The 27,940-nt window shown below is 48.0% G+C and overlaps 1 protein-coding gene across 3 annotated transcripts; it reads right to left on the minus strand.

Moving 5' to 3' along the window:
* Nucleotides 1-2,774: 2,774 nt before the first annotated feature.
* rnf38 (ring finger protein 38) lies at nt 2,775-26,292 on the minus strand. Of its 3 annotated transcripts, none has more exons than XM_081714276.1 (13): nt 26,151-26,292; nt 24,342-24,968; nt 13,469-13,530; nt 10,106-10,299; nt 9,292-9,565; nt 8,969-9,148; nt 7,627-7,794; nt 7,380-7,532; nt 7,037-7,140; nt 6,752-6,839; nt 6,125-6,246; nt 5,659-5,758; nt 2,775-5,542 (listed from the first exon to the last, which is right to left on the minus strand). In XM_081714276.1, the coding sequence occupies exons 2-13, from the start codon at nt 24,904-24,906 to the stop codon at nt 5,480-5,482; spliced, it is 2,073 nt and encodes a 690-aa protein (XP_081570402.1). In that variant the 5' UTR covers nt 24,907-24,968; nt 26,151-26,292; the 3' UTR covers nt 2,775-5,479. The 3 variants fall into 3 exon arrangements, with proteins under 3 accessions (XP_081570402.1, XP_026883196.2, XP_081570403.1); XM_027027395.3 differs by having other exon boundaries at nt 7,380-7,541; XM_081714277.1 differs by lacking the exon at nt 24,342-24,968 and having other exon boundaries at nt 7,380-7,541; nt 26,151-26,291.
* Between the last annotated feature and the right edge of the window lie 1,648 nt (nt 26,293-27,940).

The raw sequence follows: 27,940 nt of genomic DNA on the forward strand, positions 1-27,940 counted from the left end.
TCTCTCTCTCTCTCTCGGCTAACGATGCTAACAGTCAACACAAGCCAGAGGCGATGAGCTACCACGACCCTCTGCTAACATAATACTTCATCGGCTAGTTACACAGCTGCAACCACAGCTACCCGAGGTTCATTAACAAATGTGTGTGTGTTTTATGTAGTTCACTTGACATATTTAGGACAGTGCGAATGGAAGGGACGTGTACAACGTACACGGTTAACCTTCAGCGGTTTTAGCCGAACCTTTAACCGACAAGCTCTCCTCAAAGCTCGTGTCGCGTCCGCCCTGGAACACACAGATCAAAGCAGCAAGTTAAAAGAAACAATGTACCGATATGACCCATTGGAGTTATTCTGTCCACTGATCATCCATGAGACAGGGTTTCGCCTGTTCGTTGAGACGTCCAGAGGGACCGACGCGCGGAAGCGGGGACACGGTCCAGAGGGACCCTGAAGCGGTCCTGGACGAGACACCGGGGACAGTCCAGGCGCTACCCAGTCATGCCCGGCTCCGACACACACCTCTCCTGGACAGAGAGACAGCGCTGATCTGGCTATCGTAGCTGGGTAGCACTACAGCGACTCCTACCGTGCTTCCCGAGCTTGTCCATCCCGAATGCCGCGCTCAGCGCGGTTCCTGTGACCCGTCACGACATGGCCGGCTCTCTGTTGAGTTCCTGTAACACGTCGTCAAACTTTGTGGAGTGAAACCCATCAGAAACTTGCTTACCGTCAGAAGTGCGGTGCATCATCTCGGACTGGAACTTTGACAAGCACCGCGCTTCCACGCAGCTACCGCCTGCCTGGAGAACTCGCGTCTATTTTTGCTCCGTTCTTCCCCAGCGGAGCCGTGAGCGCTGTTCCCCAATGGCAGGAGAGAAGAAATAACCTGCAGCAATGTGGTATTATTGGATGCCTTACTTCCGCGGGACTTACAGAGGCGGCGGCGGGGTGTTCTTCCGCGACGTCACGCGACAGGGACGTGCGGAGAATGGGACGAGCCTCGTTATAACGGAGGGCGAGGGGAAGACTCAGAGGCCGGCTCAAGAACGCACGGCTGGGATTCAAACCAAAGGGCCAGCTGTGGGCCGGAACATCTGTGCCAGTCGCTTCCTGGGGCCTGTTAGAACAACCCGCACGGTGCTGCCTCTAGAGCTTCTGTCATGGGGCTAAGGCGACAAGCACACGGCAGTGAGACCGAAGTTGGACCAGCTCCTTCTCGCTCACACACAGAAGCCTTGACCTGCTCATGCTGCATGTTCTCAGACTGAAGGCCAAAGAACGAAGAGAAAACGTGTGCATTCATGTGGTGTAACGGCTGCTAATTGTGATCAAGAGTGACGCTTTTAACACCCAGCGACCCTCTCCACGAAGGACAAGTCCTGGTTAACAGCTGCGGCTGAGTCAGCGTATCAGAGTTTTACAACTCAGCCTACACACGGCAAATAAGAGCTAAAATACAACAAGAATCTCAAAAGGTCCTGAAGCAGTTTTATCAAGTGACGTGGCTGTGTGCTAGGCTCAGCAAGCCAGAAAATGTAAAAAAAAAAATAAAATAATAATATATATATAAACAGAAGTTCAAGTGCATTTTTTTTTTTTTAAGATTTGAAGGCACAGTTTATTTTTTGGCAGGGCGCGCGGGGTGGAGCAGGGAGCTGGCCGACGGGGAAAGCGCACGTCCTTGTCTGTGTGATACACAAGCAGGCAGACGAGCCTCCACTGCACCCTGCTCCAGTCACCACTCATCACTCTCAGGAGGGGAGCTGGATCAGTGCGAGCGAGCGAGAGAGAGAGAGAGAGACACAAAAACAAGGCGCTAAAAAGAGCGAGGAGGAGATTCAGTGTCGGGGTCCCCAGGTCGTTAATTTATTTTCAGTCACTGCCCTTCCACATGTACACACCGCCACGGTTACGGGAGTTACCGGCGCGGCCCAGGAGACCGCGCGTATCTGCCGCGAGCTCCATTTCGCCCACGTGCAGGGCGGGCCCGGTGAGGGACCGCAGCAGTGACGTGCGGACTGCGGCTTTAAACACTTTTTTAAAAAAGAGCCGCAGGGCCGGAGGGGTGTCAAACAAAAACCAGAAGCGACCGTTATACAAACCAAGTCATCTCGTTTACAGCCGCCTGGGGGAAAGAAATGGGTAAGGCATCTCGTCAACAGGTAGGGTTCACGGTCCTCCCCCCCGACTGGACAGTTTAAGGGTTTCGGAGTTTGTATACTGGTGTGATTTTACATATGCCTACGTTATATTAATTATATTTGCTTTAATATTAAAGTCTCTTCATATGACGAGAATATGACGTGTAGCCCATGTCATTTTAGAGACATTCTGGAATTGTGTCGTGCTACAATTCTGTCATGCCGTCGCCCTCTGCTGGTACCTTCGTGAAGTTATTTGCCGTTGGATACATAAGCGGTTATTTGGATTGTTGCAAGATATACAGTACAGATCCAACAACTTGTGGTGTACTCGAGCTACGGCAAATAAGTTAATCATCCATAGCCAAGTGAGGCCTGAACTAAAATCAAAAGACCTGGATTCGACGCTAAAGCACATCTACCGCGTGCAATAAAGGACAACCTTTACCAAATCGTAGCCGATCACGATATTCAACATTACAAATATGCAGGATTGACATACAGGCTATAAAAACACGAATGAGGGGGTGAACGTGGACGGGAAGTGAAAGACTGTAGAGAAGGGACAGACACGATTAATGCGATGATGAACCAGAGACGAGGGCAAGAACACGGAGCAGCAACCCAACAGTGGAAGAGAACACTATATATTTATTACCGAGTCCCCCTCTGAAATCCCAAAGACTGGGAATAGGGCTCAGAGGTGGTAAACAAAACTAAAACAAAGTCATTGCACTACTTAGTAAAACGTTACTAGTAATAACTCTCATAAAAAAAATGTACAAATGTTTGTTAAAAATTTTTATATCAAGCCTTCAAATGATCTGGTTACAGATATTATACATATGAAACTACATCATGTTAAATGATACAATTGTATTTTTAATGGAAAACAAATTAAAACCCATAAAAAAAACAAACAAACAAACTCAAACTCATTCGTTTAGAGAAAAATAAGGGGGGGGGGGGGCATGAACACCATAAATAGTAAAAATGAGGTAACTGCCATTGTACCAAGCAGGAGGGCAAAAATAAAAATGAAAATTAAAAAGTTGTTGGTTTAGTAATGTAATATGCTTGCTGAAAGAACAAACTGACCAATGGGAACATGAGGGGAGCATCTCAGGACTCGGCGGCGGTCACAGACACGACATATGACACCGGAGAATGGCGGAAAGGCATCTGCTGTTAAGACACTATGGGTTTCGGAGCCGATGCTACGAACGCCTCGCGACTCTGCGCGGCACGGCGGCACTTCTGACCACTGAACCCTTTACTACGCTGCAAATGGTTACGGCGATGCTTATGAGGACTTTAGTCCGTTTTTGCCAGAGCGGGACAGTCAGGGGAAACCTGCAAGAAAGAAAAAAGGAGGGGGGAGAAAAGGAAAAAAATCTAGCCACCTGTTCACTGGACGCCCCCCCACCGTCAGAGAAGAGGCCCGAGCCCTCCACTCGGAGCTGCGTGTCCCTTTAATTCTGCATACTGTTTGCACGCGTCGCAGGCTTAATTTTTATTTTTTAATTTTTTTAAAGGTTAATGATAACTATAATCAGTTCCACCCATGTGCTGTGACCCGTGGCCAAACACTAACCCCCACCCCCCATGTGCTCCCTGATACCAAACACATCGCAGCTACCTTAAAGCAAAAGCAGAAACTCCTCGCTGAGTGAAAGGGGGGGGGGGTAATCAGTGATCATGTGCTAAACAATGACTGGGTGTGGGGCCCAGAAGGTGTACAACTCCTGAATTTGAGCATGAGATGTGAGGAAAACTGCTTTCAGAACAAACACCACTGAGGACAGCCTGATACTTTGAAAGTCCACCCTAGTCTCCGCGCGACTGAACTACCTGGAACCAGCAAGGACTACAGAAGAACTTTATTATTAATATCATTATTAATAAACAATAATAATAATAATAATAATAACAGCAACAACAACAACTAACAATAACAACTAAAGAAGGAAGACTACCTCATTGTTTTTATTGTCCAGGACAGATATATGAGGGGGAACTTAACCGATAAAGACAAAACGTGAGAATGTAGCCGTGTTGCGGCAAGAGAGAAGAGGAAAATTAATCCAATGGGGGGGGGGGAATGGTGTGCTACATTTAACCATGCCCACTGCACCTCCTGACCAATCACATGCCATGTTAGTGAGGATACATAACCAATCAGTCAAGAAATGAGAGCAGTAAGCCAGTGTTCTGCACCACACATACAGGATAAATAACACACAAGTAACCAATGACGTGCCAACATACATGCACCCTCACTCACTCTCGCGTGCGCACACACACACACACACACACACACACCTCACAGTATTCCAATTCTATAAGACTACTAGATCATAACTGAGCAAAACCCACCCCAAAAGATTAAAAGGAAAAGCAAAAAAATAACCTAAAGAAAAGACAAAAAAACCCAAAACATTAATATATAGACACAATTTGCCATTTTTCCTCATTTTTGGGGGGAAAAAAAATAAAAGATTTAAACATGAACTGTGTTACTCTGTCCCTCTATATTGATACATACATATATATTTCTTATTGGTAGAGTATAAAAAGTACATGCACACAATGTCCACTGCCTCTTACAAGCTACGGTCACCCTGTGGTGTGCTCACATGCTTGGGAATGTTAGTACACACACACACACACACACACACACACACACACACACACACGACAGCATCCGCACTGTACCCACCTCAAAAACCAAACACACAAATGATCAAACTAAACTCAAAAGGAATGGCAGTAGTGGAGTTGTCTGAACAGAAACAAAATCAGAAATCGGAACGAGAATAGTCATCCCAACCGTAATCTTTGGACTCGTGGGGTTAGTTACCAAAATAACCGGAGACATACATGACCGTGCATGTATGTGTGTGTGTGTGTGTGCGCGCGCGCGCGCGCGTGTGTGTGAGCGAGAGAGAGAGAGAGCATGTTCACGCACATCTGTGCTTGCTGCAGTGTCAGAACGTCAAAACGTGATGCTGAGCACAGTGCAAAAGGAAGCTTGTCACAGAACCTTTGCAGTCGAGGGTGTCCACACACTGCTGCATGCACATTGTGTGTGTGTGTGTGTGTGGTGTGCGCACGTGTGTATATAAAGATGTTCATCAAAAGGTTACAGCAAGATGGGCTGGTAAGTCCAGTGTGTTGAGAAAGTGGGGAAAGTCTTGTGGCCTGCACATCACCCAGGCACACTCCGATAGACAAAAGCAGTGTGTGTGTGTGTGTGTGTGTGTGTGTGTGTGTGTGTGTGCGCGCGCGCGCGTGTGTGAGAGAGTGTGAGAGGGAGAGAAAAACGGGCTGCAATGGTCACTCGGAATCCCGCTGGACTTCAGAGGCGTCTGCTCGGCAGATAGGGCAGGTTCTGTTAGCCTGAAAGTCAAAGAAGGGTCAGAGGTCAAATTGATGCATCACAACAAGTCAACCTATTAGAAGCCATCACTGAGTTGAGAAAGTCATTCAGTAGAGCACATGCAGTATACATGTACCTTCAGCCATTTGTCAACACACTTGGCGTGGAATTCATGATTGCAGGGCAGGACTCGCAGTAGCTGTCGAGACTCAAAGTCACACATACACACCACACACCTGTGCGCCCGCGCGCACGCATGCACACACACACAGAGGGCATCTTCATTACCAAATAAATGTACATAGGAAAAAACCCACAATGAGTGGACTAACTTTATCCACTATATTAGAAACCTGTGTCGATACATGTGCTTGTATGTCTGCATTTGGACTTCATTAATTTGGGGAAAAAACCCAAACTTATTTGAACACACTCAACACACTTAATCCTTAAGTGGTGTGTGCTTGTTTGTGTGTTCACCTGTGTTACTCACAGGGTCTGATCAGATAGGAGTGTGTGTCTATGTTACAGGGATTGTTCAGTCTTGGAATGTGTGTGTCACAGGGTCTGGGGGTTGTGCGTGTGTAGGGGGGGGTACTCACAGAGTCTGCTCAGACTGGTGGTTGCTGGGGTTGAATCTGTAGGAAGGCAGCTGTTCTATATCTGCTTTAGTGAGACCACGTGGTTTGGCCTCCCCAAGACGCTCTGCTAGGTTCAACAGGGCCTACATGCACGCATACACACAGTTTAGATTTCAAAACATCTCCATTAGGGTCATGAGGCTCCTTCCTGTGAGTCTGGAGCTCCAAATTCCCCCTTCAGCTTACTAACTATTCACATGACAACTCCCACATCTATACAAACGTGATTTTGAGTGGTACGGCATAGTTAAGGAGCCCGTGAGATTAACCACCATCTTTGGGCCGTTACTACCAACGTGATTACGGAGGACAAGGTAGAGGTCTGAAAGTCTGGATTCAAAATCCAAATTCCAGTCCTGGATGCTACTCAAGCCACACCCTGACCTCGTTCTTCCGCCTGACTCCCAGACAATAGGGGAGTAATCTGCAATACATGGACTAGGATTTTAATATACCCATGTTGCACAAATTATATTAACCATCAGTGATTACAAAGTCCAGGAGCAGATTTTGTATTTGAGTCGTGCACTGAGAGGACCCACAAGGGTAGTCTCACAGCCAGAGAGATGAAGTGGCAGGGCCTCTCACCTCATAGTTCTCCACTTCCCCATCATCTACATCCAGCTCTAGGCTGATGGCAGGCCCCACTGCTGTTGGTTGCACTGGAAGAACAGATCTGAGAGAGAGAGAGAGAGAGAGAGAGAGAGACTGAGTCACATTTTTCTCAACACACAGCTCGTTTGCACCTCCAGCCGTTGTCTGAGCTGAGCTGCAGAGATTTCAAATCAGCATCTTGTGCTGCAAGACCTGCAGACAACGCTCATGTCCATGTATGTATGACCCAGTAACTTGCTAACTGTGCATCAAACTCACAGGAAGTACGGCAGGAGGCTGGGGTGGTAAGGGGGTGGGGCCACAGCCTGCTGGGAACGATAGCGCCGGCCTGTGATTCGTCGAGGCATGAAGTGAGGATACGGCTGTGAACACACGTGCATGCACACACACACGGAGATGGGATGGTGGGGTGAAAGATATACAATTCTCTCACTCAAAAACAATATACCTGAACAATGCAATATGGAGCATTTCTGGTTATATAATTATTTGCCATCCATTATAGATGATGAAAGAAGAAACACTGCAGTGCTGCGCTCATTACGAGTAATGCCTTGTGAAAAATTTGAGTGTTGCATAGTGGTTAATGTAGTCCACTCACCACACCGAAGAGCTCTTGGGGCAGGGGGTCGTGGGAGAGGAATTGCAGTGGTGTGGAGGGGGGCAGAGAGCTGGGGTGGCCCGAGTGGGGGTAGTTGAAGCTGCCCCCCACAGACAGGTGATCCCCCAAAAGTTCCACCTCGTTCTCAATCCTCTGCAGTGGCTACATTCAAGCACACGATGAGAACACGCACATGTACAACATCCAATGTATGCATGCGTACACACACACACACACACACACTCACCGATCGGGACTGTTGTGTTTGGAAGGGCAGGAACTGGCCGGGCGGGGGCAGGTGGGCCGGATGGTGCGAGAGGTGGGGAGGGTGCAGCAGGAAGGCAGGGTCACTGGAAAGCAGAGACGGAAAGGCATACGGGACAGGCAAGTGCTGCACCGAACACGCAGGCAACATCTGAGAGAGAGAGAGAGAGAGAGAGAGAGAGACGCAGTCAGCATATTACATTATTAGGTCACAACACTACTACTGGACATTACAAATGAAGGATAGATATATAGCTTCACACAAACACCTGTTCAACTGCTTGTTAATACAAATATCTAAAAATCAGCCAATCACAATCAATCACCACTCATTGCAATTAGGCGTGTAGACATGGTCAAGATGACCTGCTGGAGTTCAAACTGAGCATCAGAATGCGGAACGACCGCGATTTAAAAGACTTTGAACGTGGCAGGGTCGTTAGTGGTCAGCAGGCTGGTTGGAGTATTTTGGAATTTCCAATCTACTGGGATTTCACGCACAACCTCTCTAGAGTTTACAAAAATAAATAATTTTATTTATAATATAATATTATTATAAACATTTTGTTTGTTTGTTTTTTATTTGTTTGTTTGTTTTTTTATTTGTTTTGTTTTTTTTACCCCCCCCCCCTTCAGTGAGCAGCAGTTCTCCACACGAAAACAACAATGAAACATGCCAGGCAGGACGGATCCATGCTTTCATCAACAGCTCACAGTGCTGGTGGTGTAATGGTGTGGGGTATATTTTCTAGGCACACTGAGCCAATTAATACCACCTGAGTAGGGCTTTAAACGCCACAGCCTGATTTTTGTTGCTGACCATGTCCATCCCTTTATGACCAGTGTAGCCATCTTCTGGTGGCACAATGTCTCACAGCTGAAATCATCTCAAACTGGTTTCCTGAACATGACCAGGAGTTCTCTGTACTCAAATAGCTTCTACAGTCACCGGATCCCAATCCAATAGAGCACCTTGGGATGTGGGGGAATGGGAGATTCACATCATGGATGAACAGACGACAAATCTGCAGCAACTGGGTGATGCTATCGCGGCAATATGACCAAACTCTCGGAAGAGAGAGTACTCTACTTTCTCTGCTTGACTCCCAACTTGCACATATATACATGACTAAACATCCTAGAACAGTCTCAAAATACTGTGGGTTTTTTTTTAAAGTGTGGCTTTTTAAATTTTTATACTGCATTTAATCTCCAACACTAGAGGGCAGCACAAGCTGCACAATGAATTAAAGTCAAAGATCTTTGTGGAGATGCACATTCAAAACGCTAGCACCTCTGCCACCGCCACCATCGCACGCACGCACCGGAGGCGGGACGCTGCAGACGGGGTAGTGTTGCTGGCCGCTGAAGACCACAGAGCAGGGAGGCACCTGCTGCTGGGAGGAGCATGCTGGAAGATGTTGTCCCGTACAGAGAGGAGCAGGGAGGCCATGAGGTGGCACAGGGGCCACAGTGTACGATACCGGGACTGTACCCTGAGGGAGCTGAGAGACACACACACACACACACACGACAGAGAGAGATCCGCTTTAGTGGCAGTATCAGTATGTGATGCATGCAGATCCAACATGTGAAGATTTGCTACCCCATCCTCTGTGCCACCCCTCCTGAAGCCCTGCCCCCTCACCTGCTCATGGAGGTCCATCACCACAGTGCCCTGCTGCTGCGGGTGGTGCAGCAGGCGGGGTGAGAGCGCGGGAGGGTGGAAAGCACGCGGCTCGTCCAGGCTGGCGGGCGGGTGTGCGGGCGTCTGGCCGTACGGGTGGAGCGCATGAGGCCGGGGCGGGTGGTGGTAGTTCTCGTCCTGGCCTCCGGTTCCGCCCGCTCCAGGGGAGCCGTGATGGGGTGGGTGGTGTCGGGGCAGCCGCTCGCGACGACCACGCTGGCGACGCACAGGGGGGCTGCAGCCACACGGACATGGACATCATCATCATCCTCCTCCTCCACCTCCTCCTCCTCCTCCTCCTCCATATAAAAATTACTGCTGTTGATAATGAGCTTTTATATTTAACCTTGTCAATTTAACTAAATATCAATTCTTATGTAATCCATCATTAATACACAATGTCATTAATGATACTGTGCATTACCAATATCACTGTCAACAGACCCATATCAATATCTATATTAGTGTGAACTTGGCCAATATTTACATTTACAGCATTTAGCAGACGCTTTTTATCCAAAAGCACCTTACAATTATGACTGAGGACAATTGAGGGTCTTGCTCAGGGGCCCCAACATGTGGGTCTTGCTCAGGGGCCCAACAGTGGCAGCTTGGCAGTAGTGGGGCTTGAACCAGCAACCTTACAATTACAAGTCAAGTACCTTAACCACTGAGCTCTGTAACCATATTCTAGCATTCATGTGCTTGAGCGAGGAGAGTGGTGGACAGAATTAGGGCAATATCCTTCTTCCCAGAGTCTTGCACACAGAAATACCTGCGTCTGTGTCTTGCAGGCGTGTGACAGCGTTCTGAGTGGTAATGTGAATGGGGATAGGGGTGGGGTCTTCGGCTCGGTGGGAGCTCCCATGGTCTGATTGGTGGAGAGGGTGTGGAAGGCGGGGCTGAGGCGAGCTCCAGCACAGACTGCTGGGAGAGACGCTGGCGCTTAGGGCTGGGCGAGTCCTCCGTCTGAGAAACAGACACACACAGGCTGAGCAGAACTTGGACATCAACTTTCCATATGTCAATATATTACGAGCTCTCCATCCACACATGAGCAGCCATGTCCAATCAATCAATAATTCCCTTCATGTGGCTGAGTCACTACATAAAATCATACAGACCTCGCTCTCCCTCTCTGTGTGCGCGCGTGCACACGCACATGTGCGTGTGCACTTGTTTCTTGCTTTACATTCAGTGTGAACACTCAGCTATTGTGCTTGTCAGCATTAAAGGCATTTCCCATCTGTGACACTTCTGTTGCCTGGGGCAGAGTGAGGTCATTTCCTGTGTGTGTGTGTGTGTGTGTGTGTGTGTTAGTTTTAGTAGAGAAAGAAAGCGGGGGGGGGATACTGATATGCTAGTGTGATGAGGCATAGCTGACACAGGTAGTGAATGGATGTTGTAAATGCAGCTGTAATCTGCTCCATCTATAAAGCACTCTTCACTGACTCATGCAAAACTCTCAACCAGCCAGACACACACAAAAAAAACCCAAACAAACAAAACACCTCATGCACACACATGTCTACAGGCGCGCACACATACCCCACCAAGAAAGAAAAACAAAAGCCCATCACAGACATGTCAAAGCCCACCGTCACACACTTACAGTATACACACGCCCACTTCTCAAAACCCCAGGGAAATGCAGAGAATAAACACGCGCGTACACGGTAAAGCTCTCATGCAGTAAAGTGAGAAACTGTGGCGTGGAAAGACACGCAAACCGCCAACACACGCATGTACATACGTGTGCGCACGCATGCCCGTGTGTGTATGATCACTAACAGGAAACAATTGTGGAGGACAAACGTTAGATACACATACCTGTTGGGGCAGAGTTTTCTGGTGCTGACTGAGGCCCACACACCCATCCACACTGCTCACCCACTGCCCCACAAACAACCCCCTCCACTTCCCTTTCTATAACCCTGCAGATCAGTCAACTCAGGCCCATCATTCTTTCCTCTCAACAGCAGTATCTCCCAACACCCCCCCCCCCCCCCATCTCGACTGTCTGTCTGACTTCACCCCGTCTGTTGCAAATCCAAACAATGACCTCAGCTCAGGGGTGAGAGAGAGCCGTCACATGACGGAATGCGTTTCTGATCGCACCACATGGGAGCATGCATGCACACGGACGTGGACGCACAGCACACACCCGGGCAGACGCGTGCACAAAAAGCATGAGAAGATAATGAGAGCAGGAAGTGAGATGTAGGTCTGATAAAAAGGAAAAAATGAAATAAGAAAAGAAAATGGAAGACAGAAACTGATAGAAAGGGACAAAAACATGCTGAGAGAAAGGGCAGGTGTGCGTGTGGTGGAGTAGTGTTCTAGAGCAGCTGCAGGTGATGCACAATGAACAGAGCAAAGAGCCTAGAACATACCCTTAAGGCATTTACCCACAACTACCACCTAATTTCAGCTCGTTCTCCTTTTTATTCTTGCACACGCGCATGCACATGCACAGAAATATCCACGTGTGGTCAGACAGGTCCATTAGTATAAAAACACGGACCGGGCCGCCAAGCTGTTTGGCTGAGTGAAGGTCGCTCAGACCCTGCACTCTGTGTCACACACACTCACACGTTGGGGGGGGGGGGGGGGGGGGTAAGAAGAGAAGAAGGAGAACACACACAAACAAAACACCCACCCACTAACACACCATATAACGAAGTATTATGAGAATTTGCCACACCCCCCCCCCCTTCATGAAGGTTTTTATATATATACACACACGCGCACACACACGCGCGCACACACGCATACACGCACATACACACAGGGGGTGGGACGCATATGAATAGGGTGGGTTACCCCGCCGTTACATGTATATGAAGACCTTGCAGCAGAAGCAGGCCAGAGTTTAGCAGGTTTGGACTGACTACATTCAGAAGGCCATTTCACCCAGACCTCACCCAGGAATCTCTCCATCTCTCAGTCTCTCTCATTATTCTCTGCCCTCGTTCCCCTCCATCCCCCTCTCTTTCTCTCCCCATCTCTCACTCTGACAGCCAAACCCATTTTGAGGCCACCTCTACATTCTAGAGCAGAGAGCGCCTGTTCCTGCCTGTGTGGAAGCGCTGGAATGGGGATGCATGTGCACGCGCACACAAGCCATCGCACGCACACACTTTAGTTTCAACTCACTGTGTTTAGGAGCTCCCACAAGCTGATGTGTTCTTTTCGGTTTCTTTTGTGGGGGTGACGTGCACGGAACACAGCACTTTGACACACGTGCACACATTTTCAGAAGTTCCAACAGACCGACCACACACACACACACACACACCCCATTCTGCACTCATATGCATGCATGCAGGCGTGCGCACCCCCCCACGTACATGCAACACCCTCACACATGAGCATGAGAACATGCTCATAAGAACGCCTGCACACAGGAAATGGTGAGGGCGGTCCAGCTGATGTTTGTCGACAAGAACTGCACAGGCATGAGCTGAGTAAAGTGGAACCCTAAGCCACACACACCCTTTTCTGCTGCCATATTCCTCCACTATGATCTGACTCTTCCATTCTGCCAATGTTCCGCCCCTTCCCCCCCCCACCCACATTTCCCCCACAGCTGGAGGTGAAATCATTAGCGCCTCCGCTCACTCGTCTCACCCACCCCCTCTCCTTGGGCATCCCCCCACCCCACCCTACCCAGCATTCCTTCCCTCCCCCTTCGTCTCTGGACCGGGCCAGTCCCACCCACACGGGCACGGCACAAGCCAATCGCCGCACGGCCTCCAGCTGGCCCTCCCCCTTCCTCCAGCTATAAACACTGTAGTAGGAGCTGGACTTGGAAGGCTCCTGCGCGCTCACCCGGGCCAGTGTCATCAACGCCATGGACACAGACCCCCCCCCCCCCAATAAATGCATGGCTACATACGCAACAATATGCCAACGAGAGGAGGCAACAGCAATATTTCCTCTGTGCCAACACCATACAGCAAAGCTCCCTCTACATTATACACCCACCAACCATACAAGCTTTATTACATTCATAAAGTATACACAATAACACCATCCTGCCCCCCCCCCCCCAAAAAAGGAGGGAGAACTTCCAAGGTGGGTCAAAAACAATAATAACTAGGAGGAGGGTGAAGCGCCGTCCGAGCACCAGACTTACCTTATCAGAGGAGTCCGCGCAGGCCAGCTCCGAGTGACAGTGATATACTCCTCCCATTGCCCCTGCGTGCACACACACACACACACACACACACACACACACACACACACACACACAAAATCAGTAGTGCATACAACAGATCCCACCTGCAGAGAACACCTTCATCTGTAAACTACACAACTCCATTGACATGGCAGGGAAGCATAAACAAACATTGTGCGCCAATGCGTTACAAAACCAAGTTTGAGGCCAATACTGGGGGCGGATGTGTGTCAGCGATCCGGCACCCCTGTGACACAGCTGCACTGTCTGCAGGTTACAACATCAGGCTGTTGTGTAGTTGGTGAGAAACCAGTAAGCCCAGATTAGAGGCAAGTACCTGTGACATCATAGGCACTTGGTTTTGTTTTCATCCCAGCTGTTTGCTTGTTTGTTTTATACATTTAATTATTGCCTTTTGCTGCTGTTTGTCTTTCATGTGCTTAGGCTGGGGTGTCGTCAGATGAGCACAGGGCTACTCCTGATGCGCAGAGAGAGAGAGATTGTAGTCCCAGAAGACTAAGGCTAAGAAGCGTTCCATTTGCCAGTGCTCCTTTCATTTTGTCTTGTTGCTGCCAAAAGCTCATGAGCCCCCTGCATGATGATTCAAACAGAGCAAATTTAAGAGGAGGATGAATGTGTGTGTGGCCGGCTGTTACTAATTAAATCATTCCCTCAAGTTCTCAGCCAGAGGGACAAATATGAATTTGATCTGTAATATTTTCTCTGCACAGACAAATCTGAACCCCTCGAGTCTTTAACTTGCACCTCACATGCACACACAAAAAGGTACTGTACGCCTGTGACTCAGCCAGCTGTTCAATATATTCAGGCCTTATTGGCCATATTTAGACATCAACATGTGTGCATGCACCTACACGCACTAGACAACTGGACAAAGCCATCTAGAGTCCTGTGGCACAGCAGAGGAAACTAAGGATGAAACCCCCCCCCCCCCAAGCCTGAAGTGATTTATGAGGCACAGATAGTGCACCAACACAAACAACGTGAAACCCAGAGCCCACAACAGCCATATGTGGAACACGCATGGTGCCTGGTTCTGTTAACAGTTCTTAGCCAAACACGCGCGCAGACACGCAATAGTAATGTGAGAGAGAGAGAGAGAGAATCAGTGCCTCTACCCACCAATGCAATAGGGGGCTATGAATGAGATGTTTAAACAGTTCTCTCACACATACCCACCCACCCCCCCACCCCCAAAAGGTGCCTCACAAGACCCACAAGCACAGCAAAGTTGGAGCAGGGTGGAGAGAGCTGCACGCGAGCCAGCACCACCCACTCCTACCAGCACCACAGAGGAGCGGATGGTGAAGCCCACCAGGCAAACCGAGCTCCACATCGCAGAGAGTTCTGGGCAGATGCGGGTCGAGCCAAGGGTTCTGCTACATTTAGGATTTCTACTGTTTAGCCTCGTCTTGTCAGCAATGTCTGCCCAGTACTGGGTGGTTACATTTTCACAATGAAAAGAAAGGCAGAAGTTTAACTGTGCCGTGTACTGTGGCTGCACTGCACATGATTGTGTGTGTGTGTGTGTGTGTGTGTGTGTATATAACTCGGTATGAAACACACACACACACACACACACACACACACACACACACACACACACACACACACACACACACACACACACACACACACACACACACACACACACACACACACACACACACACACACAGGGTAGGGCTGGGGGGTTAAAAGCACAGTCTCCAAAAGCCACTTCTGACATATTTCCCCACAGACGCCCCAACAGACGGGGGGGGGGGGGGGCCTGCTCCAGAACACAGCGGAGAGATGGATGGGGAGACGAGAGAGCGAGCCACAGGGGACAGGGATGGGGGGGAAGAGATATCGGGGGGAGGCTTCCCTTCATGACCGTTATTGATTTCTCAGTGAGCCTCAGAGTGCATCAGCCATTTCTATCCGTTTCCTCCATCTCCCCCCGTGAGCCCTCCCTGCTTAGTCCACCTCTCACTCCTCCACCACACTTCTGCCCTCAATCCATTCCTTCCTCTCTGCCCCTTTCCTAATGCAAGTCATTAATAAGGCTGATGCAAGTTGAAATTTTTTTTCTGTGTGTGTGTGTGAAAATAAACACACAAAAAAAGGGGGGGTCTGTTTGCAGACAACCAGGTCCGCACACCAGATTTGACAGGAAGGGCAAGGACGAGGCAGGCAAATGTACAATTGTGAATCTATACAAAAACATGTGCATAGAAATGATTAAATCACACAGATCACACACAGGCTGGGCAATATGGGTTCAAAATTATATTGCCATTACATACATTTACATTTCTTATCTGAATTGAGATACTCCATACATCACAATTTGATCTCAAAACATCAACAACTGAAGTGCACCTCCATATTGTATCATTTTACAAAAGTGCAATACTTTATTTTACGCATCTTCTTCCAACATTAATAGAGAAGATTAGATTTGGTGGCCCCCCCCCTCCTCCCAACCTTCTCCAAGCCCATGCTATCTTTCTCCTCGAATACACCAATACCCCAAACCCCGGCTCTCCATCCTGTCTGGATCTCTTCCCTGATAAAAAAAAAAAATTTCCCCCCCAAATACTGAATCTGCTAATGACTTCGATATAGCAACCAGCCCCTAGTGTGTATACTCATGTATACATACATCCACGATATGTCGTTAAGGTCCAAGAGTCTTAGAGAGGTTTTGGCGGGAATGGGAGAGCAGTCGTGCATATGGGCACCTCCCCGTCCTGACAGGTAGGTCGCATTTAGTGATGTCATGCTGACCCTCAAGGCTGCATTCGGGAACGTTCTCGGCCGTTAATAGACCTCCTTGAACATAGCGTGAATGTATGCACCAGGGGAGCAGCAGCACCCAAATCAGAAACTGACAGACAGAAATATCGGTAGCCTTTTTTTTTTTCTTCTTTAAAACACTTGATGTAAATGTGAACTGCACATAAATATCTGAAATGCTATTCCTGTTCAGTCTGGGCCATTTTGTTCTTGCGCCAGTTCTGGGTTCATTTGGGCTCGTGACCCGCCTCAAACGCTACCGGCTAGCCAGTTGGCATTTGTTTTGCTTGCAGCTTCACCCACCCACCCCCCCATAAAACCGGCTGGCCTCGGCCAGACATCTACTGGGATTACAGGGACAAAAGAGTGCATGTCTAGTGGTGCAGAGCTGAAACAATATCATTTGTCACAATTGTGATATATTCCTTAAAGAGACAAATATGCACTATATACCTTAAACACAGACAGACCACAAAGGACAGATAATACACACTGTTTTGCTGTTTTTGCAGGAAATCTTATCTACAAAAACATTTGTGAAAAAGGAGACAAATATCTTATGTATTAGATTGGCCTACTAGCCTTAAAACGGTTCAGACTATTTTTATTTTTAAAGCTCATGTTTCTGTAACAATACCAAGCAGGTTATGTCCAGGCTCCTACACTCTCAGATGAGGCTTTAGCAAATTATGACGCCCCACACGTCCGACCATAATCTGATATAATAAGGGTGATTCTGCTGAGCCATAAGATGGGAAAGTACCCAGAATTCCCCATGCCTCCCCCACCATGGGGCTTGTTCCTGTTCTAAACTGTTCCAGTGACCTCCTAGCCGAACACCTCGCCCGACATTCCCACAAATGGCATAAAAGTGATAAGTGTTTGCACTGAGTATGAACATGGCCTACATAGCCTTGCCAAGAGGAGCGCTTGGATGTACACACACAGAGGACCTCTGTCCCATGCACCCAAGAGCGCTTTGCATAACGGCAAATGCACAGAAGGGGAAAAAAGGGGACAAACAAACAGAAGAAAAGAAAGGAGGAAGGAGAGCAAGCGCACAGGAACGAGAGAGAGAGAGAGAGAGAGAGAGAGATTCCAAACCCCTTCAGCAACAAAAGGCCACAGGAAGGAAGGACGTAGTTGGAAAAGTAGAAAAAGCGGAAGAGAGAGGGAGAGAAACAGAAAAAGAGAGGGAGGGTGTTGGAGAGGGTGTGTGAGAGTAAGTTCACGAGAGGGGGCTTTGGCTAAGGTTTCTCAGCTGGGCTCAGTTTCCTCTCTCGATAGTCTTAAACACAGGAGAAGCGCTACAAATGGATAAGCTGCTTCTCCCTTTCTCTCCCAGCTCCTGCTCTCTTCTCTCCCGGTCCGCTTACTCCCTCCTTTTCACTCATCTGAACACGCGCCCTGTCAAACTCAGATTCCACGTTTTGGTCCTTTCTCTCAGTCCTGGTCAAAAGCCATTGGGTCAGCTGGAACACAAGGTGGTTGGAGCCAGCACCTCCAGCAGAAGCCTGCCAGGTCTGGCGGGACTGTTGATACGCCGCTGGATTGGGCAGCATAGAGACGCCGAGCCGCGTTGGGTCGCGCAGAGCAGCTGGGCCGGGTCGGATTAGGTCAGCCCGGCCAGAGGCAGAGGGAGGTGGGGGGGGGGTGAATCTGCCAGGCCGTTCACCTCCAGACACCAAGTGGCCAGCAGGGCCCCCTTCCTGGTGCGGAAGTGCTACAGAGGTTGCCCGGAGACGCACAAAGTGGCCAAAACAAAAACAGGCCCTTTTGTTATGAAAATGGAAGAGTGTGGGAGCTGTGTGTGTGTGCACGCGCATGCAACTTGTGTGAGAAAGCTAGGGCAAGTGAGAATCCGAGAAGAGTAGGAGGGGACTGGCCAAGCTGCATGAAGAGGAGTGCGATGGCTCGGAAATGCCCCCTTCCCCATATGAAGCCGTTTTGACAGCAGTGACCTTGTCAACACACGCCAGCAGAGAACTCATCACATGTTTAGGCCAGCATCAGGTGCCAGCGGACCACCATTAAGACAGAACAGAATTCATCCGTCAAAAAAAAAAAAAAGAAAAAAAAAGAAAAATCAGTCACTTATGTTCCAGGTTACCACATTGTGTCAATGTGGTTTGACACACACACACACACACACACACACCTCTCCACTTGGCCTGTTTAAAAAAAAAAACTTGACTTAATCAGGATCTAAATGACAGAAGTTCACTAGTGAAAGTGTCAGACCCCCCATGATGAATTACAGCTACTTCTCTAGAACTGGAGTTCGGATACAATGCTCTTACATAGTGCTGATCTTGGGTCAGCTCACCGCCTTCCGCATGCTAATGAATAAAGGCATACAATGCAAAGGGAGCTGAACTGAGAACATTACTTCCGCGCTGTATACCGGGCACAGGACCAGGCAATATAGCAGAAACCCCAAATACTGTGCTTCCACTGCCATACCAAAGTATTAATTTCATCAGCACCATATGGGTTTTTAATAAGCAGACAAATGACATGAATCTCAAATCTTTTAATGGAACAAAACCGTGCATGATGGGGGCTGTTGGAGGACTCTGTGCTACATTCATATGCAACCTGCCAAGAGGTTTAAGCAACACGCATGGGAGGGAAAGACCTGCTGAACTAAGGTGGACCGAGTCACACGGGGGCCAATACCAGGAGAAGACTCTAAAGAGTCCAAGTCTCAACGGTGTACTTTGCTGGTATCTGTAACTTGAGAAACAAGACCCACAGCGTAGAGTTGTGCAATTATTTGATTTCCTGTGCCAATGTGACAACAAGTAAACATTGTCTAAAATAACCACGTTTAAATGGGCAGTCAGGAATTAGCCTCCTCAAAACCACACACACCCACACAGATTAGGTCAGCTTCGACACCACCTGCACTGCCATCAGTTAACAGCAAATACTTGAGATTCAGTAGCTACTTGGATTCTCTAGTGCTAATCAAGGAACAGTTTTCACCCTTTATATCCCAAGGGATATTAACTTGAAGAGCCGTCTCTCTCCCTCTCTCTCTCTCCCTCCCTCTCTCTCTCCCTCTCTCCCTCCCTCCCTCCCTCCCTCCCTCCCTCTGACTGTGGGAAGGTGGGGAGCAGTGAGGCCAATCATGGGGGTGGGTGGGGCTGGATGACTACCTAGACTGAACGCCGGTGTGGGCAGGGCTGGGGGGTACTCAAACCCTCACGTCAAGTCCAACCCTGCTGCCTGGCATCTCCCAGAGCAACCACTGAAGCGCCGGGCAGGGTTTAACCTGCACCCTCTGCGCTGCAAAGGGTGAGAGCTCGCCCTGGGACGGAAGTGTCCTGGCATGGCAGCCAATCAGCAACTACGCCCCCGGCACCCCACCCCCGCGGGTAAGGTGCAGTTTCAGACGGAGCACAGACTCGTTAATTAAAACGATCTGGCGGCACAGGAGCCTTTGTGGTGGGTGGAGGGCCTCCGCTCCCATTCAGACTCCACCGGCCATGCCTGGCTCTCCACCTGCACAGCCACCGGGGGAGGGGACAAAGCCACAAATGGAGGATCTCCCTCTAAAGTCCAGGTCTGGCACTGTCTTCAGAGAGGGGAGACAGAGAGAAAACTGAAAGCAGCAGCCGGTCAGAAGTGCTTACAGGTGCCAGGTGCACTTTAAAGAACGAACACACACACACCACTATCTGCAGTGAATACGTTATCCATTACTTGTTTGCCCGCAGAGCTATCAGGCACGCATGTTGGCTACATATGATCTTACACGCTTCCTCATAACAAATTAGCAGTGCTAAGAAATCTACTTTTGTGTGTGTGTGTGTGTGTGTGTGTGTGTGTGTGTGTCACACGCATCAGTGAGTAAGTGATTGAGACCAAGTGCGTATGCGTTCAATAAATACAACTCAATCAAAACAACCATAATAGCAATTTCTATAAAATATTAGAGCTGCACTATACCAGTCGGCCCTGATTAAACGATCAATGAACGAAAGGAAAGGGGAAGCAATAGTGTCACACATCAACCTTATGGAGAACTGATAACATCTCTCGCTCTGGGACAAAACCACATACAACCACCCTTGGAAGGCTGACGCTGTGTGCGTGTGTCCTTCCATCCATTGTGGAAACACGTCAAAACATTTGATGCGAGTGTCGGAAAGAGCCGGAAGGGGCTGGCAGGCCTTGCAGTCTGGAGCAGCTCTGCCCAGATACCAAACGTCCAGGAGAAAGGAAGGTGCAGTGAATGATACTCGAGATGAGCAGATGAATAGAGAGGAAGGGCCAGAGACAGTGCAAAGTGGACAAGAGGGGGGGGGGGGAGAGAGAGAGAGAGAGAGAGAACGCAAGCTGGTGAGCGAGAGAGCAAGCGAGCGAGATACATTTGTTCTGTGTTGAGAGCAGATGGTGTTGAACTCTGGGGATTTGGCTGTGCAGAGCTCCCCTCATTATCAAAGCAGTCTCTCTGATCCCAGTCAATATCTCTCCCTCAGTCTCACACCCACCCACCCCTGTATATCTTTCAGTCGATACCACATATATATACGCTAGCGTCCCTTCTAAGGCTGCTCGTTGCCTTAACTGGACGGTGCAGAGTGAAATGCCAGAACTTCCTGATACATATAGCAACACTGTCTCGGCAGTAACATTACATATTTCTAGCCTGCACAAGCTCACCTTCTGTTTTATAATGTGGATTTAAATTTACTAAACACCAACTTCCCTAATGTTTTTGACAAAGTCTTCTGGTGGAATTCCAAATGTCTATTATATTTTGGAAGTTGTCTGAGGCTTGAGCATCTTGCTAAATGTTACTGTGGCACTAACTACCAGCAACCAGCGCACTGTTTATAACTGCCTCAACAGCCTTGATGACCCATGTAGGAAAATATTCATTTAATAACAAAAAAAATTACACACCCCACAACATAGTACTAACAGTTGTTTGGTACGCCCATTTTTCATATACCATGCAGCAAACATTTTAAACATGCATACGTTTTGTTTTTTTGTTTTTTTTATGTTTTACTGATAAACAAACAATCAAAACAGTTAAATGGTTAATGGGTGCAACCCTGGTCCCTTCACGTGCAAGTTAGCACTGTTCATTAGTGTAGTGGTACATACGCTCTTTGTGCATTGATAAAGTGGCCCAGCACACCACCCAGGGGCCTGTGGCTGGCTCAGGCAGTAGGGAAAAAAGCAGCAGGGAGGTGGGTCTACGACACTCATTCTGTCAGACAGGTATTTCCAGTATGGAGCCTATTCATGCTGCGCACCCTCTCAACGCTCAGTCAAAAAAAAAAAAAAACACACACACACACACACACACACACACACACACACACACACACATCACGCATCCATCAGTAGGGAAGTACACCTGACTTTACATAAGCACAAAAGCAAACAACACACCCACCCACCCACTCCTCCCTTCTATCATTGCGTGAACAGTCTGACTTGCAACAGAATTTGGTCAAGCAATGAGAACTGGGCTAAGAATGCGTGTGCCTGCACGCACGCGCTCACACGTGACTGACTCAAAAGACGCTCGCAGCCTGGTGAAGGCGCCGACGGAGCCAGTGACACTCACAGCCACCAAATCAGACGCTTTTCCCATCGGCTGAGATAACCTTTATCCTCCAGTCATTCACAACCACACTGGCACACAAAAAAGCAACAGTACCTGGCCTAATTATATATATATATAATAAGACAATAGACATTAACACGAAAAAGAAACATTTATTTTAAAAAAATTTATATTTATATATATACACATTTTATATATATATAAAAATTGCAGCATAGGTCACAATGCAGTGCTCGCACCAATCACTGGGACATTCCCTTGTGTCTTCTGAGAGCACGAACCTCCACCTGCAGCGTGCAGCCAAGTGGCATGTTCCGAGCTTGGAGAACCAGAGGCTCTTCTGAAGCTTACATCACCCTTCACAAAATGAATATCGAAACCATCCAGGCAACACACATGTATGTGAAAGTTCCCAAAAGCGGGTGCAGGCTGGCAGTGGGAAGCAGATAAGATGTCTGCTAGCATGACCCTTTTTTATGTCTCTAAAGTGAAGTGTATTTACTCGAGTTGGACCAGAGACACGTTTTCAGACAATCATGTTTCCTGATGAATTAATTAATAACTTATTAAAATCAGACAGTGCTCTGATGCAACCACTGGAATTGATCTTCAGGAAAACAGCCCAAAGTCGTTTGAGTACGAGTGCTTACCGAGTATAACCAACCACCCCTCTCCCACCCACCCCACACCCTCCTCTGACAGGATGTGACACAGAGGCCTAGTTCTGATCATCGACAGGGCTTCCATGAGAGATGCCAAGCGGGAGTCCCTCTGAAGAGACCATGGGGAAGGACAAGCATCCAGTTTTAGTATCCCAACACTATTTTGAAAGGTTCTTGCCTCTTAAAGCCAGACTGGCAAACTCGACAGAAAAAGCTCAGCTCTACGGAATTCCTGCTCACGGGCACAGAGGTCGGCTTCCAGAAACTGTGTCATCTTTTATTAGTGTGCGGCCAGGAACACCACTCGGTAGACACTGCACGCCTCCTCACTCACTGCCATACCGTGAACGAAGCGCATAAACGCGAGTGTGCAGGTGAAAAAGTGGAGCTCAGTCTTGATTAACTGCAGGTAGGATCCTTGCTTCATGGGGGGGGGGGGGGGGGGTCAATGTTCCCAATTTAGCAGTCCAGAAACAAGATGGGTTGTTAAAAAGTGGCCAGCTCCATATGGTCTAAAGGTTCTGAATAACCTCGCTACAGAGCTGCACTTGTTTATACGGGTTGTTATTAACTTATTTTGGAATGGCTACACTAATAGGAATAGCAGGGGGGTTGAATGGCATCATTATAACAGTGGGCAACACTAATATGTATTAAAATACATTAGTCATTATTGATTATTACAATTTCGTAGCAAAATAAACACCATTAAATGTCAAAACTATGCGGCTGAGAGAGAGAAAAACGATGAGTGGATCTATCTCCCCCACACATAGTTAGAGAACTGAACTGAAACCAGCAATCAGGACAATTATTAACTCCGAGCACAAGTCCCATGGTACAATTGTCTCGAACAGTAGGGAAAACCACCGCGCTGTATTTGTCCAGCGGTAAATAAAATTAAACGGCTGAAACCGAGAAGAACAGTCAATGTGGCCGAATCCATGTAGGCCTGGATGGGGGTGGGTGTGGATGTGGCTGGACTAGCAGTGTCATCTAGTTCATTTACACACACACACACACACACACACACACACACACACACACACACACACACACACACACACACACACACACACACTCCGAATACATCGGTAACTCCAGACGCATTCGGATCTGTGCTAGCTGATCATTTAACCAACGCTATTTACGTGCGTGGGGCAGATATTACCACTGTATGGTTAAGGCACTTGATCCTATCGCCGTGTTAGGCAATGTTCAAATCTATATTTTGAAATATGAAACAATTTCAAGGGCATTGGGTGTTTCAGCGGAACCGCCTCTTGGCTTTAAAATGCATACATGTGCCTTTATACTGAAAAGCCTACTTTAAAAGCCCGTGCTCCGTCAGCATCATAGCTTCGGTCTCTCCGTGGTCAAATCAAACAGGTTGTCTGCAGGGCGCGCGTATGCGGAACACGGTACGAAGCTATAAATATTAAATGGTAAGATAACGGCGTGATTAAACTGGTGTGCGGCTCGAGGCAGTGGTAAATGGCACGGGCTCAAATCCCATAAAAAGGTCGTTCCGTTACGTCCTGACGTGTGACTACGAAAGTCGCACGGACTCGCATAACGAACTGTACTTAAGCTCGGTAACGTGAACTTGGGCTGAAGCTACACGGGCGGCCCATCCCCCTTTTATGCCGAGGACTACACGAAACGTTTACTGCCTGCGAGCCTCTCACGGACGAGACAGCCTGTAACCGGCTCCCCTGTAAGCAGTGACCAAAAATAACATAACCAAAGAGGGAGGAGGGGGGGGGAGTAATGTTTACCTGCTCCGGAGTTCCTGTGCGCTCCGGGCCCGGAGTGTCTGTGGCTACCGGGGGAAAGGATGGTTCCAGGCGGGCGTAGGTTTTCCGTGTGTCCGTGTGCCCCGAGCGGCACGCATCCGGAGTTTTGCTGCTGTTGCGGCGGGAGGTTGGCTCCGACCCCGCCGAGAGAATTCAAAGCCCCGCCACTTCCCGCGCTGTTGCCGTTAGGTCCACCGTTCGCGCCGTACTGATAAAATCCAGACCGCGACCGCGATCGAGTCCTCGGGGGCTCCATGGCCATCGGGTGGGGGTGGCTGAGGAACGGGGAGGTAAGGGGGGAGGACGTGGGAGGAGAATGCGTCGCCGAAGAGGCTCCGAGCACTACAGAAACCCTAGCGCCGCTCTGGCTGCAGCTCTCGGCTCCCCTGCCCCCCTCCGGACCCCCGTATGCTGCGTGCTCTTGCGCCTGAGCTCCCGTGTCCTCACATAAATTAGCCCGTTTCGGAATGGGATCCGGGGTGTTGGGGAGCTGGGAACAAACGCGAGGCTCTTGAGTCGCTGGTTGACCAGTGGCTGCGATTGGCATTTCCTTTGGGGGGTTTCTCTTCCTTCTCGTCGTTTTCCACCAGAAAGCACTCGAAAATAAAACTGTTCAAATCAAAATAGACCGATACGAGTCAGTGACTACACACATGCACACAATTCGGACCACGTCTACGTACCAAATGAACCAAGCAGTTTGCTCTTTAGTTATCAATTCAGAAAGTGCAGTAAATCGTTGTGGGACTGGCTACTTTACGGCCCCCCTTTGTTTTGGTGCTTCCCAGACGCTTCAATCATCATCATACAGCCCCTTTCCAGCCCTGATGAGTAGCTCGTCCGCTAACTAAACATCGCGGCAAACTGGACCAACTACGATACCCAAGCACTTGGGGAAAATCCCTTGCGTGTCCCAGTATAAACACTTATTCAGAATATAATAGACAGACGTACGTTAATTTTTTTAGTCAGGTTTAGATATTACAAGGTGTGAAATTTTAAAAATAGTAGTGATAAACATTTATAACCCTCCCCAATTAACCATCAACTTTACACGAGCGAATATTACTGCAAAGACAAAAATCTAGGTGGCTAGTTAACTGTTAATTACGGGTACAACTAAAAGCAGCACTTCCGTGAAGCCTTCCGCTCAGACTGACGCCTGCACTGGCTAGTTAGCCTAGCTAGCTACTTTGCATTAGCTAAACAAAAAATGAACACAGAACGACGCCCATTTCGTAATGTTTCTTCTAACAAGGAAGACGGCATATCTACTAAAAGTTCGTGATGCAAGCCGTTTCACTTTACCCACAATGTTTAATAGTTTAAACACATTTGCTACGAGTTATTTCAAAGTGACGCGAACCAAACTCAACGAGATTAGCTCGTTAGCTTGTTAGCCAGTAACGTTAGCTTATTCCTCGCGCAGCAATCTAACGTTAGCTGTTCCTCGCGCTGGCTACAGTCCACCAAGACTTATACAAAAACTAATAAAGCCATGTCTCTGCTTTTGGTGTTTGTTTGTTTTTTGATGAAACGTAGTAAAAAGCTATTTAAAACAGAAAAGTTTGATCAAATTTTTTTCTTGAATTTCCGCTTTTTGTAACTAGCCCTCATCTAAAATAAAAGCGTTGCCAGGCAAGAACTGAGAGGTATTTAAAGTGGTTAGCTAACCTCTCTAATTACGCCGAGAAAGAAACCCCAAAGCGGTGCCCAAGAAGGCTTCGACTAGCACCACTAGAGCTAAAAAGCAAACCGTCTAATACAGTTTAGTAAAGTAAAACGCCTTACCGATTACTGACTGGAAATAATATCCCTAACTCCGACGTCGGAGTAGTATTTTCAGCGGTATTTTCAGCTCTGTTTCTCCGCTCAGACGATGTGACAGACCATCATCGGGATCTTACGTTTCCACCGAGCCAGGCCACATGTATCGCACGCAGAGAAATTTTGCGCTGAACAGAGTATTACTTTTTATACTCTTTTTACCCGCCACTTAAACCCAGTAGATGAATTGTAATACGATGTTTAATTCACTAAAATATCGATGCCACAGTTTTGGTATTTTCTGCAAACATTTTATATTTAAATGATTCGTGAATTTGTAACATTATAATTATATAATTGTATTACCTCTTTATGGTACAACCCATATTGCCGATGTTTTATTTAAACAAGCATCTTTCAGAAATATATTTAGTTTGTTTTTTACTAATACTAAGCTTGTCGGTCGGTCAAATATGCGTCGCTTATGGATCATGTGGTTAGGGTTGTTTCGATTGCTCTGGTCTATTTCGAACTGCAAGGGAGCGCGAGCTGACAGACCAGGCAGCAGACGGCAGTCGCGTGAATAATTTACAAACCTTAGATTTTGCCTGTGTACTTTATATTTAGTCGCGGTGAATTAAAAGTTTACAAGTTTGTTATTTTTAACGGTATAGCTAAGGATGTGGTTTTGCCGCGTGTCTTTTCATATTCCGTTTGTTGTGGCTAACAAGTCTACATCCTAAGGTCGCAGAAGCTTTAAATATGTCTCCAGTCTAGCAGCAAGCGTGCACCCCACCCCTGCCGCCGATAGACGCGACATCCATCGATCAAACATGGTTCAGATCAGCACCAAAGTTATGTGGGTGGAAATTTGACACAGTATAATTAAAGTTTCCATTTTTAAGTAAGAACTATCGGACCGTTTTATTGAGTACTGGGGTAATGCTTAATGCAACGAGGCGATGTTACACTAAAACAGGAAGCTTGTGTAGCTCGTATTTGTGCCATCCAAACCTCTCAGTGCCTAAAATATGTCCTGGTTTGCGTTTCAGTAAAGTGCTAGTGCTGATTTTCTCAGAGCCGCCGATGCTTCTCCAAGACGCCGCGAACGCGTATCAGATCCAATATCAGTACCGAGTGCCCCTTTACTCACACGTTCAAACACCACACCACAACCTGGATACTTTGATGCTATTCAAATGTTCGATCGCTCTCCTCTCTCACAGACACACACACACACACACATCTGGCCAAGTCACAGGTCTCCAGAACCTGGAAAAACCAGCGCACAGGCGCCAGTGCGCAAGGCTGTTCAGTACTTGTAGGTCGGGCGAGGAGACAGCATGCAGGAAAAATAAGGTCAGAAACAGTGCACGGGGCTTCAGCCAAACTGACAGGACAGGAGAGACTGGCGAGCGAGCAGGAGACGGAGAAAGCAAAGGGGGATGGGAGTAAGCGGTAGAGAGGCTGGTGGGGGGGCTGCTTTGCTGACATGTAGCCTTATTGGTTTGTTCAAGCGGTTGGGGGAGGGGCACCATCCACACGCCAGCTGTAGGAAAGCTGAAGAGAAACAAAGAGAGAGAGAGAGACGTGTGGCGCTTGCTACGCTAATATTCGGGCATAATTGAATTGTAGGTTGAGGTGGAAGAGAATTTAAAATTGAGCAGAAATGCTCAAAATGAAAATAAACGAAAAGAAAAAGACTGGGTCAGATATGTAATCCCGCAGGATATTAAACACAAAAACTAGTGCAATAGAATTTGTGAAATATCCTAAATGTTTTAATGAATAATTTGCACTGATTACTGCCAAGA

The sequence above is a fragment of the Electrophorus electricus genome, chromosome 5, assembly GCF_041902795.1.
Source record: "Electrophorus electricus isolate QZ-2024a chromosome 5, ASM4190279v1, whole genome shotgun sequence".
In the NCBI taxonomy this organism is placed as follows: Eukaryota; Metazoa; Chordata; class Actinopteri; order Gymnotiformes; family Gymnotidae; genus Electrophorus; species Electrophorus electricus.